The following is an 18586-nucleotide window of genomic DNA, read 5'->3' as shown; positions in this document are numbered from 1 at the left end:
GTAACAAGCCTTGCGGATGGGGGGAAGTGGTAGATTTGGTATATCTTGAGTTTAGTAAGGCTTTTGATACTGTCTCACATTGACTTTCTCATAAACAAAAGAGGGAAGTCCAACCTAGATGGGGCTACTATAAGGTGGATGCATAACTGGTTGGAAAACCATCATTACCAGTGGTTCACAGTCAAACTGGAAGGGCATATCAAATGGGATCCTGCAGGAATCAGTCCTGGGTCTGATCTGTTCAATATCTTCATCAGTGATTTAGATAATGGCATAGAGAGTTCACTTATAAATTTTGCTGACAATACCAATCTGGGAGGGGTTGCAAGAGCTTTGGTGGACAGGAATAAAATCCAAAATGATCTGGACAAACTGGAGAAATGGTCTGAAGTAAATAGGATGAAATTCAATAAGAACAAATGCAAAGTACTCCACTTAGGAAGGAACAATCAATTGCACACATGAAAAATGACTACCTAGGAAGGAGTACTATGGAAAGGGATCTGGGGGTTATAGTGGATCACAAGCTAAATGAGTCAAGAGTGTAACACTGTTGCAAAAAAAAGCAATCATCGTTCTGGGATGCATTAGCAGGAGTGTTGTAAGCAAGACACAAGAAGTAATTCTTCTGCTCTTCTCCCCACTGATAAGGCCTCAACTGGAGTATTGTGTACAGTTCTGGGTGTCACATTTCAGGAAAGATGTGGAAAAATTACAGAAAATCCAGAGGATTAATGATTAATTATAAATGATTAAAGGTCTAGAAAACCTGACCTATGAGGGTGGATTGAAAAAACTGGGTTTGTTCAGTCTGGAGAAGATTGAGGGGGGCCATGATAACAGTTTTCAAATACATGAAAGGTTTTTCACAAGGAGGAGGGAGAAAAATTGTTGTTCTTAACCTCTGAGGATAGGACAAGAAGCAAGGGGCTTAAATTGCAGCAAGGGAGGTTTAGGTTGGACATTAGGAAAAACTTCCTAAATGTCAGGGGAGTTAAGCACTGGAATAAATTGCCTAGGGTGGTTGTGGAATCTCTGTCATTGGAGGTTTTTAAGAGCAGGTTAGACAAACACCTGTCAGGATGGTCTAGATAATTCTTAGTCCTGCCTTGAGTGCAGGGGACTGGACTAGAAGACTTCTTGAGGTCCCTTCCAATGCTACACTTCTATGATTCTATGAAAGATTTGTAAACTAGCAGTATGAAAAGTGGCTTCAAAAAGCATCATATAGTATTGTTAATTTGTATAACTTGGGTGGTATTTTCTACACTTCTGCTTTTAGAAACTCCAATTCTATTTTTTTTCATTATAGTAAAAGTAAGTGGAACAGCAGCAGGACATTGTGAAGCTGGGAGAGATCTTGATTTTGAATAAAAGATAAAGAAGGATAATTCAGAAGTGGGACCTCAGATTACTTTTGCTTGATAGATTTTAAAGTTGGGAACTACAAAAGGCCTTCATAACTAAGATATGAATTTTTAAGGGATCTTTTCTGTAAGGTTGTCCTGTAATTAAGCTTTATAAATAAAATGGTTATTAATTGTAAAGCAGTGGTTTCCAATTGCTGCTAGACATCACCTGCTCTGATACTTCAGGCTTGTGTGACTGATGTTCTCTGCTCTTCCCGTTGTGCACACTGTAATTTCTGATGGAGCTTGACTTGCTCCAAACCACAGCTCTGCATGAATGGAAAGGGGTGAGCGCCAGTTGGTATAGCCAAGGTCTTACTCGACTAAATTGATTCATTTGCTTTGAAAGGATTGGGCACCACTTCTTAAAGCAGCTGATTGTCCATAATATTAATGAAATGTGTGGTATTCACTTTTCTTTTTGCTTATTAACAATCTTGTGAAACTGTTTTCTTTCAGTTCTTGGTGAAATGGAATATCTCCTCTTGGAGCGACCGTGTCATGTAGCCTTAAGTAACGACACAGTGTCTGTTGATTTTCAGTACTTTGTCAATGGTAATGTGACAGCAAAGAATGTATCCATCCTACTGCTGAATGCCAGCACCAACCAGACGATTGCAAAAAAACAGCTTCCACCAAGCCAGTTACAGGGAATGGTAGGGTTTGAATGTTTCTATTTCAAGAGTGCTGGGGACTATTGGTTCAGAATGATCTCTGAGATTGATAATGGCACTGAAATCCACTGGAGGGGTGGGAGCACCCTCCTAAGTGTGGAATGGCCTGTATTTCACATTGACTTGAACAGGACCTCTGAGGCGCTCAGGAGTTTCCTTCAGGTTGGACTTTTCACGAACAAACAACTGTGTGCTATGAATGAGAGAGTGGTTTCATTGGACGTGATATTCACCAACAGCCTTTATGAACTAGGAAGATTAAGCTCTGATGAGGCATTGGGAATGCGAACTACCAAAGGAATCTTTCTCTCTGGATCCCAGTGGGTTGAGTTTGACTGCCCACCTATTGATCAAGACATGTATGTCACTGTGTTACTGAAATCATTGGAGACCAACTCAGTCATCACCTCAACAGGGCCCATAGACCTCATCCACAAATTTGGATACAAGTTAGTGGTGGCACCAGAAGTGATGTGCAAGTCGTCCATTCTGGTGTTTATTGTCTCCCCTCCATGCATGGCCATCAATGGGAAGGTTGCTGTGTATAAGGAAGCTCTCAGACGTCCTGGTGAAAGAACGATGTGGCTAGATGAAAATGTCCTACGCCCAGGGAGCAACAGAACAGAATTTAACTGCACTTTGTTTGACATGGGGAAAAATAAATATTGCTTTGAACTTTTTGACATTTCAAGCCAAAGCCAATCGCCCCCAAGAGTTAAGGAATGTATGGTGATCCGAAGGAATATAGGTTTGTATTGACATTTTCCGTCTTTAATTAGAAACCCTGTAGGAAAATGACCATCCTTCTATATTGTCAATAAGGATGATAACCTGGATTGATGAAGTTGTAGCTTTTTGAGTCTCATAGCACCAGACAAAATAAGTCATGATTAACTGCTGATGGAATAAAATTCTGTTTGTGTGTGAACAGATACACCAGGATAGTTGATAACAGGTGGTACTGCAATGGTTTAATGTCACCACTACATTAGAGGTACTCTAACCACGAGTCCAAACCTGCCATGCCAGTGGATTATCTGGATATCTAGTCCCAATAGGAACTAAAATCTGGTAATCGCAAAGAATTACATGAGAAACTGCTATAGTGGCTAGGGGCCAATTTCGCGCCCATTTGAAATTACTGGGAGTTTTGCTAATGTGATCAGGATTTGGCCATGATGGAAGAACTCTCTCCTGGGTGCATAGCTCATAGGTTTCTTTGGCAGTCTTTCAGTTGGGAATGGTAGATTGGAATCCCAGGTTTGGTAGTGCTCACAGTATCATGGAGGGGAGAGGTGAGTGTCAAAATCACTACTGATTCATGGAGGGCAGTTGTAACTAGAGACTGGCTAAGGAGGTGGTGTTTAGATGGGGATGGGGTTTTGCGGGTGGTTTATGTTCAAGGATAACCCAGGGACAGACGCCACTCCATTCTCATGAGCTATTGTGCAGTTTCTGTTGATCCTAGTCCACAATGTGAAAATGAGATCGTTCTAGTTTTGGACCTGACCTGGAATCAAATTCATAGGTCAGATTCAAATCCAGGGATATAACCAATTGTCACTCCCACAAAATTCAAAGTGTTTTAGATTAGAGCTTCCGATTCTGGCCCATCCCTAATTTTAACAGTCTCTTGAACGAATGTTTCCTCTGTCTTCTCTTGTGTGTTGAAGTGACAAAACTGGAATTTTAGAGCTCCTCATAGATTGACAGTCTCTAAAATTAACACGAGCTTTATAATTTCAGTCCTTCATAAAGTAAGGAGATGCTATACTGTCTGTGGCTTAATTACAGTTGTGCTGCTATGCTGTTTTAAAACCTACAAAACAGAATGAAGTAAAACTACTAACTTTTCAGTTACCAGTGTATAGCCTGAAAATTACTTCTACGCTCACTGCATGGAAAACTCATCTCATCAACTTCAGTTTCCCTCATTACTCTGTGTCTGACACACACAAAACATTTAAAAAATTCATTCATTAATCAAGGCAATTCTTCCATAGCTAGAAGAAGGAGAAAGATTATTTATATTTCTTTCCCCTACCTAGGTGCTTGGATGCTACAGTTCTGTGGTCTATATAAGTATCGAGTCAGACAGATACATTCCAGTGCCCATTATTTCTGTTTTATTTTGTGGGATTCACTTTGTTATGACTCCCTGCAATTTGCTTTGTAGCCTTTGCTTTCACTATAGTAATGTATTTATGAGCTCCAGCAGAAAGAATCAGGCTACACATGTGAAGAAAGGATTTATGTAAGTGACTGACAAGTTACTTGTACAGAGCGGATAAAAGCAACCCTATACCACGTAACTGTAAATAAAATGTCAACTTCAAATTAATTAGACTGCAGGACATCTGACTTTGTGGCAGTGTCTGCAGGACTTCAAAGGCCCATGGCAGCATTCTAGATGCACAAGTTATTCTGTGAAGGGTGCAGCCATCTGAAGACAGTACAAAGATGGAAATCTTTGCTGCTTCTGCATGAGCTGGAGTGGCATTCCAAGTCAGAACTTTGTCATGAAGCCCCTCTCCTGAATGATCTGGCTGTGCTTCAGCCTGGCTTGGGACTGTGTTGTGTCTAAAGACCTTGATCCCATGACAGACTGCATTTGTGAAATAAAGACAGATGTGTTAATATTTTTCTTTTGTAAGATGTAGAAGAAGAAATAGAGTAACCTATTATCCTTTTGTGATTCTGGCCCAATGGGCAGTTTGAGCACAGATCTGGCTTTGAGATCCTGGACCCCATACCAAGGAGATTAGGTCACCTTGTGCTGCATTATGGGTGGAAGGGTACAGAATGCATCTCTTATGCTGTGGCACCCAAGAGCATTAGTGATGCCTGTGAAGAGGGAGTTCCTCATACATCCTCTGAGTAGTAAATACAGATCTCTAGGTAACCCTGAACAGACCAAAATGCCATTCCAGTACTCTCATCTCAGACCCATCCATTTTTAAACAATGTCAGCGTTTGTTTAAAAAAAGTCTATCCTGTCTAAGGTTGTGAAATAAACCTTTTAAATGTGAACCAAGGTTGTGCAGTTTTCCTAAACCTGCAAAGAGAGGGGCCGTGAGACAATAGCTCAGATGGGTGTGGCCACTCTGACTATTCATCTCAATGGGGTGCTAACTCTGAAGCTTAATGATAGCACCTTAAATGTCAAAAGTTAACTGCTTCTCTGTTGATTTTAGTAAAATCATCCAGCTAATCTATCTATCTAGTTTGGTTCTATACCATAGAAGTGTGAGATACAAAATTCCTGTTAGGCCAGTGTATGCATTACCTGGGTCGCCGGAAGTTTGTTCTCTTCACTATGTTCTCCTGTGTTTTGTCCAGTACTCTTTTAAAATGTCCCAAGCAACAAGGCTTTCACCAATTTGCTTGAGAGAATATTCCATGTTCTAGTCCTGATCCCATTTGACGTTTCTGGGCTTTACTCTACTAAAAATAATCAAAAATAGTATCAATAGCACTCATAATTGGGAAGGTTTTCTTGACCTTTCTGGTCTTAATTTCACCCCATTACACTTAGTTATACCTGAGGATAAGTTCAGCCTGCATGCAATTCCCATTAAATCCAATGAGAGTTGTGCTTTCTTACATCAGGGCTCAATTTTGATCCCTAGTGTTCTTAGTGAGCAATACAAAGGGATAAGGAGAAGGTGGTTAGTAGCACCTTGAGAGTACAGCTGCTACCAAAGAAGGGTGAAAGGGAACAGGGGCAGAGCCACCATAAGAAGGGGCAGTAGTTACCAAGGGAAGGGAGCAGAAGAGCAGTATCTAGGAAAAGGATGAGACACGGGTAAAGTTCCATCTAAATTTGTTCCACCAGGTCCCTGAGTAAGTAAGATTATATTAATCAAACCCCCTTATTCTGTGAGTATTCTAATCCCTAGGAAGATCTGAGAACCATCTAGTTTTATAGCCTGAATCCATATCTGACACATTTAGCTGATGTGGTTTTAATTGGGATAAAAATAGAATTTGCAGATTAATTCAAAGTAACCAGTTATGACAGTATTAGAAAAGAGATCTTATGTGCAAGACTGCTCCATTACTACAAAACTATGCCTGCTTTCCAAGTCTCTTAGGGCCCAATCCTGTTCCCATTTACATCAATAGGAGAAGGAGCAGGTCCTTACTCTCCATATTCCAGATAAGTTTTTTATACATCTGATGTGATGTACTAATATGGACAGCCCTTAACTTCTTGCAATAACTTTGCAAGAGCACTGAATGTACAATTTTTAGAGGGGTCATTTTGGGTGGGAAAATTAATCTGAGTTGATTGTTCTGTTGGATAACATGCTATATTATAGCATCCCATTGCAAGTTGAGAATGAAACACACAATTGGAGAGAGATGCTACACAAAACAATTAAAACAGTCACTCACTTGTGTTTGTTTTTCATGACTCCCGAATTGCCAATGTGTTTCAAATTGTCTAACTCATCAGTTAAACACCTGCATGTTGATAGGCTCCCCAATTTTACATTTAAAATTCACATTTAACAGTTAGTTTACAGTCTGTGTCTTCTTCTGTAGTAAAGATTTTCCCCTGGCTCTTTAGATCCATTTGTCTTAATGATTTTGTGTCCATGGAGAAAAATAAGTTGTGCTTTACTTTCTTTTTTCCTTTGTTTTTTGTAATTCTAGTAGATTGTAAGGAAAGATTCGAAGCTTAAAACTATTATCTTTCACAGAAGTAATTTCCTCCCATGAGAGACTTTTTGATTATTGTGAGCTCCAAACCTGCAAGGTGCTTAGGCCCAGAGCCACAAAGGTACCTAGGAGCCTGAACCCCAGACTTAGGTGCCTACGCTCTGCTTTTAGGCTTCACTGCGATTCACGAAACACCCGCTAGGCTGCCCCCTAACCTGTAGGTGCCTAACTCACTTGGCACCTAAATTTCTGCTGTAAAAGTTCCTTACCACCTAAGTTTCTACCTCTGGTCACGTGTACTGCTGCCCCACTCTAGGTGCGTGTACACCTCTCTCATGTCTAAGCCCCGGAGCGATTCATAACCTGGGGGAAAAGATGGGTGTTCCTCCAGCGCTCTCACTCATAAGGCCCCATCTGGTAGACAGGTCCCATTCAAAATCTGGCTGGAGAAGGTGGTGGTGCCATTGCCTCCCCACCTTGTAACTTTTAGCCAGAGGTGAAAGGAAGCCGGTACGCCCCGGTACGGTGTACTGGCAAGAGCCGGTGCGCCGTACCGGGGTGGATCGGCTTCCCCAGGCGCAATTTAAAGGGCCTGCAGCTCCCAGCAGCAGCTGGAGCCCCCGGCCCTTGAAATTGCTGCCAGAGCCCCGCTGCTGGAGCCCTGGGGTAGTGGCGGCGGGGCTGGGGCGGCGATTTAAAGGGCCCGGGGCGGTAGCGGCAGCCGGAGCCCTGTCCCCGGAGCCCTGGGGAAGCGGTGGCGGGGGCTCTGGAGACTATTTAAAGGGCCCAGGGTTCTGGCCACCACTACTGCCCTGGGCCCTTTAAACCACTGCCAGAACCCCCAGCTGCTATTGTTACCCCAGGGAGGGGGAGGGAGGCACTTGCTGGTACGGGATGGGCCGGGGCTGGCTCTGACCTCCCCCAGCCCCGCCCCTTCCAGGGGCCAGAGCCGGCCCCAGCCCAGCCCCGTACTGGTAAGTCTCTAGACTTACTTTCACCCCTGCTTGTTAGAACGCTCAGCCTGGCTATGGGAGACAAGTTCAATTCCTCTCTGCCTGTGTGGAAGAAATGATTTGCACGGAGGTCTCCCACGAGAGTACTCTAACCACTGATCCATGGGACAGTCTTATAGGGGGCTCCCTCAATCTCTCCTCTTGAAGCTGTTCCACTTTGGATAAATGATTAGTCTTTGGAGGAGGGGGGGGCTGGATTTTGGGGGTTCCCCCTCCCCAGGTGGGTGCCCTATCCACAAGACTCTAGACTCATTCTGTCTCTGGCCCAATGCTAAGCTTTTATATACAATGGAAGAGCTTCAGCAGGGGAGATGGAGGGGGCCTGATATCAGAATATCCCCTAGCTCAGTCGTTAGAGAAGGCTCCCAAGAGATGGAGGGAGGGAGACCTCTGTTCAAAAGTGTTCTCCTCCTCAGGCAGAGGGAGAATTGAACCTGTGTCTTCCACATCCCAGGCGAGTGCTCTCACCATGGGGCTAAAACAGCAAGGTGGGTGGCACCAGTATCACCACCTCTTCCAGCCATCTTATGTGGCATGAGGCAGGCACCTCACTCATTCTGGCAAGAAGCAGCTTAGACACCAAACCCACCTGACTCCAGGAGAGAGGTTCCTGGTAGGGAATCGCCAGCACAGATAGGTGCCTCGCTACAGCCTGGAATTAGGCATCTAACTCCATGAGAGGGGAGGGGTTTAGGAAACATCCATCTTGTCAGCATTTCCCCATTAGCTACTGTAGGCAGCTCCTTGTCTCGCAGGCTGGCTTTTGCGGATTACATTCTAAGGTGTCTGTCACTACAAAAATTAATTTCCCCCTGCTGATACTCACACCTTCTTGTCAACTGTTTTAAATGGGCCACCTTGATTACATTTGCCTCATTAGCACTACAAAAGTGATTTTTCCTCCCTTGTTATTCACCCCTTCTTGTCAACATTTGAGAATAGCCCACTTCCACATTAAATGAATTGGCTCGTTAGCACTGACCCCCCCCCCGCCCCCCCAAACTTGGTAAGGCAACTCCCATCTTTTCATGTGCTGTGTGTTTATACCTTCCTCTGTATTTTTCACTCAATGCATCTGATGAAGAGGGTTTTAGCCCACAACAGCTTAGGCCCAAATAAATTAGTTAGACTCTAAGGTGCCACAAGGACTCATTGTTTTTGCTGATACAGACTCACATGGCTACCACTCTGAAACCTGTCTCTCCCAGTTCATTGTATGGGGAATCTGAGCACTTAACTCAGGTTTTTCAGATTACCTTGTCCTTCCTGTGATTTTCTAGGTGCCTAAAAGTAGAGTGTTGTGAAGTGCAGCATTGCACTACCCTGGTCCTTTTGTGGATTCAGACCCAAGTGTCTTCTGTAAGGAATTGTGCACTCTCGGCTCCTACTGAAATCATTGCAGAGATGAGGAGAATTGGTACCTTACAGGAGAGGGCCTGAAATTAGAAAATATCTTTGATTTAAATTGTGTGTATTTTATTTAGTCGCTGAGCCTGATCATGTGATCTGACCCTCATCTCCCACTAAAGTGAGCAGCAATTGGGGAGCTCAACATCTTGCAGTATCTGTTCCTATAACTGAATGAGATTAACAGGGGTAAAACCAAGGTGTATCCCACATATGCATGACACACTTGTCACAGAGGCATATAAAAGAGAGTAAGCTGATAACCTAAGGCTCCAATCTTGCAATCATTTATGCATGTGAGTAACTTCAAGCATGTAAGTAATCCCTGAGTTCAATAGGACTACTCACCTGTGTACATTTACTGATGTTGGCATGTTTGCAAGTATTTACAGGATTGGGGCCCAAAGCAGTTAAAAGCCTCATATTTAAATACAGTTGCATTTTCCCCTTTGGTCCTTTGCAAGTAATAACACAGCATGAACAATACTACACCTAATGTACCATAACCTCCATCTCTGTCATACAACCACATTCTTTAGATTTGTGTAAACAGTTCATGAATCAGGGGTTAAAGCAAGAGTCATAGGGACACTATAAGGTTAAGAATCATGTAATTAAAACTAAATTTCATGACCTGTATTAGTAATAGCAACACCAGAATTATTACAGAGAATTAAGAAAACCCTAATTTACTTTCCCATCATTTATGTAGTTTTACTTTTTGCATTTTACTCCTCCTAAATAATGAAAATAGTCAGTTTAATGGTTTTATTTCTGGTCCATTTCAAATCAGTTCCTATAAGCCAACTAATAATATTTAATGGGGACAATCCCAAGATATCTATCACACATTGTTCTGTCTCTCCAAAAAAAAATCACACCAGGACTAATGAATTTTATTAGTGTTTAAGGGTGTTGTATTTTTCTTTCCTAATGTTATTTATAGCATTCAAAAGTTGGCAGGCATGGTCACTTTCAGCTTCTGGATTCTCAGTGCTGTAAAGTTTGAGTTATGAACACAGCAAGAGGATACTGAAATTCAAACAAAAAACTGCTTTCATTGCATTTAAAATAATGAAAATGCATTCTTCCTTGAACCTTGCCCCCTTAAAAAAAACTTAAATTTTCATCCTAAAACTCCTTGAGTGCCCCCTCAAACAATAAAAGATTAGGACTTCTAAAAAACTGTTAAACTAGTGGTTCAACATAATTTGTGTGTTATGAAGATAACAGGAGAGAAACCAACACTGCTTTTTCAATAGTCCCTTTGGGCCTCGGACTCCTCTCCCAGCAGTATAAATCAGGGGTAACCCCGCTGAAATCAATAGCTATGCTAATGTAAAACCAGCGTACACAAGGTAGGAACTGGACCCTATAAATGCCTAAACTTCTAAGTCGTTAGAAAGACTTGTGGATTCATTTCCATTTGCTGTTGTACAAGGCATATCCTGCTGGCCTTAGTTAACAGAGTAGGAGTGCAATCCTGCTGCCATGGGAGGTGATGGAAGCATTGCCCCTGACTCCAATGGGAGCAGGCGCAGGCCCCGGTAGCTATTTACTTTACAGGGTTATAATTGCAGAGTTGGGGTTGATCAGTTTTTATATAAAGGAGGGATAGTTGAAAGCTTTGCTGTAAGATGAAATGAGTCTGGCTGCATTCCTCATTGCTGTGATCTCACATATCCACAGAAACATGGAGCCTGTGGCAGCCCTGGAGTCCTTGCAGCGTGACCTGTGGGGATGGTGTCCGTGAGCGACACAGAGAATGTCTTACATCACTGCCAGCAAAACCAGGCTGTGTTGGGACACCAAAAGAGACTTCGCTGTGCTCTCTAGAGGAATGTTCTAGTATGTGGTCCTGCTTTCTTTAGAGCTTTTCTCCTTGACATGCGTCTGCTTTCTCTGGGAAAAAGACAAAATGCATATTATAATAGGTTTGAGAAACTAAAGCATTTAAACCAGTTCTTGTGACTTCTTAGTCACTGGGGATGAAATCCTGGCCACATTCAGGTCAATGGAAAACTCCCATTGACTACATTGTGGCCAGGATCCCTGGAGTAAATTCCACCAACTGGCTGATGAAAACCTATGCAGTACTGTCCATCTGTGTGTTTGCTGGGGATAGAGAGATACAGGCAGAATGGCTGGTCCAGGGACACTCATACCATGAAGGTGGATTCCACGTTGGCATCACATCTGCCAACAAGGAAGGGAGTATTGGTGTTGAGTATTGCGGGAGAGGTCACTGGTCACAATAGGGATCAATCTGGGCTGGCTCAGTCTGTCACAGTTGCTCAGGCAAAGGAAGCCAGTAAAGAGTCACACACAGTCCAGCTTTATCACTAGCTTCTGAACAGAGGAGAGAGATTTTTAATGTATTTCAAAATATATGAAAAATATATATACTGCCAATAATGAAAATTTATTTCAAATATGATAAAACTGGAAGTTTGTGTGGAACAGATTGAGAATACATTAACCATATGTATAGCCATATATAGATATATATATAGAGAGAGAGCACGCCATATGGTACCTGACAGCGTCAGACGCTAAGTACTTCCTGTTAGTCAGCCCTTAGCATTTTTATCTGGGCCTGCAAACCCAGATTGACTCCCACTCTCCCAAGTGTAACAGTCATCTGCTACACTTCCTTTAGAACGTAACAGCCATACTGGGTCAGACCAAAGGTCCCTCTAGCCCAGTATCCTGTCTTCCAACTGTGACCAACGCCAGGTGCCCCAGAGGGAATGAACAGAACAGATAATTATCAAGTGATCCATCCCCAGTTGCCCATTCCCAGCTTCTGGCAAACAGAGGCTAGGGACACCATCCCTGGCCATCCTGGACAATAGCCATTGATGGACCTCTTTTTTGAACCCTGTTATAGTCTTGGCTTTCACAATATCCTCTGGCAAGGAGTTCCACAGGTTGACTGTGCGTTGTGTGAAGAAATACTTCCTCTTGTTTGTTTTAAACCTGCTGCCTATTAATTTCATTTGGGGACTCCTAGTTCTTGTGTTATGAGAAGGAGTAAATAACACTTCCTTATTTACTTTTTCCACACAAGTCATGATTTTGTAGACCTCTATCATGTTCCCCCCCCCGCTCCCCTTAGTTGTCTCTTTTCCAGTTGAAAAGTCCCAGTCTTATTAATCTCTCCTCATGTGGTAGCCGTTTCATACCTCTAATCATTTTTGTTGCCCTTTTCTGAACCTTTTCCAATTCCAATATATCTTTTTTGAGATGGGGCGACCACATCTGTACACAGTATTCAAGATGTGGGGGTACCATGGATTTATATAGAGGCAACAAGATATTTTCTGTCTTATTATCTATCCCTTTCTGAATGATTCCCAACATTCTGTTCGCTTTTTTGACTGCTGCTGCACATTGAGTGGATGTCTTCAGAGAACTATCCACAATGACTCCAAGATCTCTTTCTTGAGTGGTAACTGCCAATTTAGACCCCATCATTTTATATGTATAGTTGGGATTATGTTTTCCAGTGTGCATTACTTTGCATTTATCAACATTGAAACATTGTTCCTGCTACACTCTTCCCCTCCGTGCATAAATCAATGTGCACCCATTTTGTATACCCACAGAATGTCTCAGCTATGCAAGTTATACTAGCTTACTGTGTCCCTGCCAAATTACCTTTACACTTGTTTTCTGATCTTCCTGCTCCAAAATCAGATTTGTGCCACTACAGAATTATGCCTGAATTATTTAATCTTGTGTAGAATTTAAAAGATGTTTTCACATTGTGCTCCAGCTCTGGGTACTGCTGACCTTGTTCTGTAAATAATAGTGTCAGACCATCCTCTGCTGTGACTCTGGTCCATCTAGGAGAGTCTGTTTCAGCATTATTGTATTTGTATTCGTTAGTCCAGTAGATGGAGCAAGTGTAACAGAAGCCAGCACAGAGGGTTGGAACCCTGGTGGAAGGGCTGAAGAGGGAAAGCATAAATAAATAGAAAAGATCAACAAACAGCAGTGAGAAAAGAAAGTGAGGAGAGAAGCAAAACAACAACTAAAACATTCAGATCCATATTCTTCTCTTTTCCACTGGTATAAATCTGGAGTAACTCCAGGGGTTTCAATCACAGCCACAGTCACACTTAAACAAGACCAGAATTTGGCTCTCTTCTGATGGCATCATCTTTCCCCACACCTCCCACCGTGTGACTAAGAATTTTGTAGTGCTACTTAGACAGCGAGCCTCTAGTGACCAACTGAGTACAGCTTTTTTGACTTTACATCTGGAAATGAATGTACAAGTTATTATTAAAATGAACTGCTAGACTTCCTGAATTAGTGACCATGCCACACTGCAGGTGCATTCCTTATGGATCTGTTGAGCCAAAAATATGGTATAAATAACAAGCTAATTATCCAGGTGGCATTTTACAAGGCCGTGGGAAGGAAAAAGTGTTTTCCTGAATTTGGGAGTACACATGTGGTTTGGTGACTGCAGCTATGAATTCTGCATGTACACTGCAGTTAGTTGAGCAGTCATTGTGGAACACTGAAAAGCATTCTGGGAATTTATATGGTGGACACTCCATAACATACATGTAAATGCGTAGAGTGGATACTGGATGGGGTGAGGGACTGGTAAAGGGATACCTGAGCCTTTCACTTTTAGATAACTGATTTCTGTCCAGGTCTGGGCAGTAACAATTGAACATTACCATCAGAAAACTGTTTAGTGGCCTATAAGAAATTAGTGTTTGAACACCATGATAACAGGCACTAAATAGAAAGCTAAGCTAGATAGAAACTAGAAAAGGAGTATTGTCTAATGGCTAGAAAAGTAGATTCAGAGCCAGGATTTTGGGGTTCTCTGAGTGATTTTGCCCAAAGTCACCAGCAAATCAATCTCTCTGCACCTTGGTTTATTCTTTGGTAACATGGGTATAATACTTGTCCAGGTGTGCTGTGAGGCCTAATTAATGTTTGTAAAATGCTTTGAGAACCTCACTATAGCTGTGCAAGGTATTGTTACCAGGATTTCTCTTGAAAGTCCATCTCCAGTTCATAACAGACAAATATCAATACTAAAAAACCCAAGACCCCTTCTTAGCCCAGAACTGAACGGGCATGGAGAATACTCAGTTGTCTGACTCAGAGGTGAAACGCTGGGTGAGAGTCTGAGAAACATTCTCAGGGCAAGGTGGGGAAATTTGTGCTGCCACTGCTTATGCTGTCCATCTTCTCTCTAGACCTCAGGGCTGTCAAGCCACTTACCTTTCACATCGGGGATCTGCCTGGCATGAGGGGAACAAATACCTTTCACAAACCCTAAAATCAGCCACTAGGCTGACCTAATATATCAATTCCAGTAGCAAATTGTTAACTCCTAGATAGCACTTTTCATCTGTAGATTTCCAAGTGCTATTCCAAAAAGGGCAAGTATCTTTATCACTGTTTTACAGATGAGGAAACTGAGGCACGGGTAGTGATGTGACTTGCCCAAGGTCAGCTAGCAGACCAATGGCAGAGCCTGACATCCCCTCCAGTTGGTCACACTGCCTCTATGAGGTTGCTCCTTTCATAGAAACCCTGCCAACTCTTGCAAAAAGCTTCTCACTGGATTTGTGAAACTCAAACCTAACATTAGGGCCAGGTGTATAAAATATTCTTCTGGCATCATGAAAAGAGGTGAGACTAGCAAAGGTAGGTAAGCAAATGAAGTTTAAAAGGTAGGCAAGTCTGCAGCGCCCTCAATATAAAGTAGGTGGATTTGCTGCCGCAAACCAAAGTTTATCCGCTTTTATCTGAAGACAGATGTGAGCAAGGGACATGCTGGCAAATAGACAATTTAATGTATTTTATTCATTGATTCTTTTTCTTAATTGTAAAGTATCTTATCTAAAACTCCAAATGTCCAGTGAAAATGCAACATTGATAACAGAATGTGTTCACTCTTTGTTACAGTTATAAAGCCTACACCCCCTCCTTCTGTACAGCACCAAGAGGACCAGAAAGCTAATAACGTAGTCACCATCACTGGCATCTCCTTGTGCTTGTTCATAATCCTAGCCACTGTTCTCATCACCCTGTGGAGGAAGCTCTGCAGAGCTCAGAAGTGCAGCACCTCTGTGCGCCATAACTCTGTCCATTCACCCAGCTTCCACAAAAACTCGGATGAAGAAAACATCTGTCAAGCCGGCAAGCAACGGGGGAGCTTTTCAGAGGGCAGCGAAGCACCTCCAGCACATGCTGGAGAGCCTGTTAACATACCTTTGACCTGCAGGAAGAGCCTTCAGTTTGCTCAAGACGACGACACCTCTGTCAGTGACAGTTTTCAGTCAAATGCTCAAAAAATAATCCCTCCAATTTTCAGCTATCGCCTTGCACAGCAACAGCTGAAAGAGATGAAGAAGAAAGGCCTGACTGAAACCACAAAGGTGTATCATGTATCTCAGACGCCTCTGACTGACACCGTTATCGATGCCACAGCTGTGCTTCCCCTGGGCACAGAAAACCAGGAGGAGGCTGCTGCACACAAATTCAGGATCAAATCTCCATTTCTGGATCAGCCAGTCAATCATCTCAAATTCCCTAGGGAAAAATCTAATTCTAGGGTGGACTCTGTACTGTCACAGGCCAATCCTGTAACAAGCCCTAGTCAGACCCTCATTAGACGAGCTCACCTGAAATACCAAGATAACAAAGGGGAGCCATTGGAGAGAGGCTGTCACAGAAACCCACAGTTCAGAAGAACAGCCAGTTTCCATGAAACTAAAAAGGTCAGGCCCTATAGGGAACGGAGCATGTCCACTCTTACCTCACGGCAGATTCCTCTTTATAGCTCCAGGACCAGAACTTGGGGTCAGGCACTGGTAGACAAGTCCCGGCCGACATCTAAAGATGCTGATCCAAGTTCTGAAAAGTTTGACCAGTCTCCTTGCACTCTGTTAACTGGTGAACCACTGAGCTATGGCACAAAATACCGGCACAAAGGGGGTCCTCCAGTGAGGAGGCCGGATCTGATCAGTGACCGTCAGCCTGCAGGCCAAGTAGCAGGAGCTGACAAACCAGAGCCAAACAGAAGTAGGAGGGGCCCTTCACCAAACTATCGAGGAGCTTTGAGGAAAGAACCCATCTCAACTCTGAAAGATAATTACCAGCAAGGCAGTGCTCTAAGCCCTCTCCAGTACAGAAAGGAGAAATGCCAGAGCTTCCCCACAGACCCTGAATTTGCCTTTTACAATAATAATTCTTTTGGCTTAACAGAATCGGAGCAATGGATGATTGACCTGCCTGGATATTTTGGTTCAAATGAAGAAGATGAAACAAGTACTTTAAGTGTTGAGAAACTGGTGATCTGAATGACTCATTGCAACACTGTAGGGCGGGGGTGTGAGAGAAGAGCTGCAAAACCGGTTGGTTTATAATAAAAGCAATAATGGAAACCAGGTTCCAGCTGTTTGGGGCAGGAGGGAAATCCTATGGCTTAACTTGTGAGCATGCATTCCTTTTTAATTACTAGAAAGTGCTTTGATGTCATTGTTTTGTCCAATACACCCCCCCGGGAAAGCAAATGGAAATGATAGTGTGACACAGAGGAAATTGGACAGATTTTATTTTATAGAGCACTGAAAAGAGCAGTGCTCAATGAATAATTTATACTGAATCATGAATCCAGTCAATTTAGCCTCTTTTTCTGCTTGTGGACCATCCACCAGCAGAGCATGTTATCCTCTAACATCTGTTGTTCAACACTATTTAATGAATTGTTTCACAAGTTTTTTAACCTAGGTTGTAAACAGTTTTCAGCATATCTTTAAAATTTACTATTTGTCATGGGGCTCCGTGCATCCATTGGAGGGTGGGTGCCCCGGCTTGCCCAGTGTGGCGTTGATACACTCCACCACACAGTCATCAGGACTCTCAGCTGGGCCAGACAAACAATCAGGGGTTCTGGCCCACAGGGAGGGACTGAACAGACAAACTGTCTATAGCTCCTGAGCCTCCTGGCTGTGGCAAACAATCACAAACAGGGCTTCAGCCCCCAGGTGGGAGGGGACAGACTAACTAGTCTATAGCTGGGGTCTCTAGCAGTAATAGCCACTTGTCAGTGCCAAGCCCACCCTGCTCCACCAGGTTCTGACCCAGGGCCCTGTGAAGCCTGCAGTCTCCCTCTTTAGGATTCAAGTATCAGCTCCCCATATATTCCCTTGGTCACTTCCTACCTCTAAGACCACTTTGGGCTTGTCCTCCCGGGCAGAGGCTTGACATCTCAGTCAGCCTCCATAGATAGGAATCCCTCGTAATCTAGTCAGGGAGACTTGATTCTGTAATCTGGAAGGCTGGCGGTACCTCAGCAGGAGCCAGCAATGCACATCCATCTTCCTCCTCCAGCAGCCAGGACTGGTGTGAGATGTTCCCTTTTATCTACTCCCTCCAACTGGAGCATGTGCAGCAGAGGCAAGAGGGCGTGGCCTCTTGGGTCCAAAGTGACTGGTTAACCCCTGCTTGCCCAGTGCGGCATTGACACACTCCATCACACTATTGAACTGTGTTGATTGGTTGTAACTGGTCAGATAAGTCATGTGGTGCTTTTTGTGTTCCCTGATTAGATGAGGAGAGCATGAGCAATTCTGGAATGAGTACTTGTTTACAATTTGTTTTTTGTGATTCCTCACAAACAAAACTTCGCCATTTGCTTTCTGATACTATGGGTGCCAGGAAAGCTTGAGATTGCACAAACGTGTGGAAAGGAACAGAAAAGCATTGTAGAAAATAAACAGAAGAGGGTTGCTAGTGTGGTCAATTCATTAACAAATTTGAGTACTAGCAAAAACTATTGTTGCAGTATTCTACACACCTGTAGAAGCCAGTGAAAGACCTCTTGTCTTCTCTCCTTCACTGTAATGCTCTTTCTCCTTAACAAATGTTGTCTTTTTATTTTTGCTTAAACAAGTTGACAGATACTACAGCAAGATACAAATAAATTAAGAACAAAACCCATGGAACAAAATGGCTATTTAATTAAGATATACTTTGCAAACAAAAGGAAAAAGGAAATTAACTTGTCCATGTCTGTTGATTCCTGGAGAACCTTCTCCGTAGGTGTGTTTATTTCACCAGAGGATATTAAACAAATGGGATTAGACACTGCTGCACTTGTTCAACACTTTTAGCGAAGTCACTGCACACACTGGAGATGCAAACAGTGGCAGGCAAGCCAGTTTGACTCAGGTTCTTTACTCCAGCCATTTATTGGAATAACAGACTCTTCAGAGGTATAGAGAAAACAGGTGGAAGGAATACATTTGTCACGGTTCCTCCCCCACTCTGAACTCTAGGGTACAGATGTGGGGACCTGCATGAAAAACCTCCTAAGCTTATCTTTACCAGCTTAGGTCAAAACTTCCCCAAGGTACAAAATATTACCCCCGTTATC

The 18586-nt window shown here is 43.0% G+C and overlaps 1 protein-coding gene across 4 annotated transcripts in view; it reads left to right on the top strand.

Moving 5' to 3' along the window:
- THSD1 (thrombospondin type 1 domain containing 1) overlaps nucleotides 1–18141 on the top strand; it is a 31163-nt gene extending 13022 nt beyond the window's left edge. For 3 of the 4 annotated variants that reach the window (XM_084639424.1, XM_084639425.1, XM_084639426.1), the window contains 3 exons: nucleotides 1869–2831; nucleotides 10858–11016; nucleotides 15112–18141. In XM_084639424.1, coding sequence (XP_084495550.1) covers nucleotides 1869–2831; nucleotides 10858–11016; nucleotides 15112–16508 — 2519 coding nt within the window. In that variant the 3' untranslated portion in view covers nucleotides 16509–18141. The remainder of the gene's footprint in view (nucleotides 1–1868; nucleotides 2832–10857; nucleotides 11017–15111) is intronic. The other variant, XM_084639427.1, reaches the window with a different exon arrangement.
- The last annotated feature ends 445 nt before the right edge of the window (nucleotides 18142–18586 follow it).

The sequence above is a fragment of the Lepidochelys olivacea genome, assembly GCF_965140295.1.
Source record: "Lepidochelys olivacea isolate rLepOli2 genome assembly, chromosome: 1".
Lineage (NCBI taxonomy): Eukaryota > Metazoa > Chordata > Testudines > Cheloniidae > Lepidochelys > Lepidochelys olivacea.
Note: the sequence above shows the minus strand (reverse complement) of the source record. Positions and strands in the feature narration are given on the sequence as shown.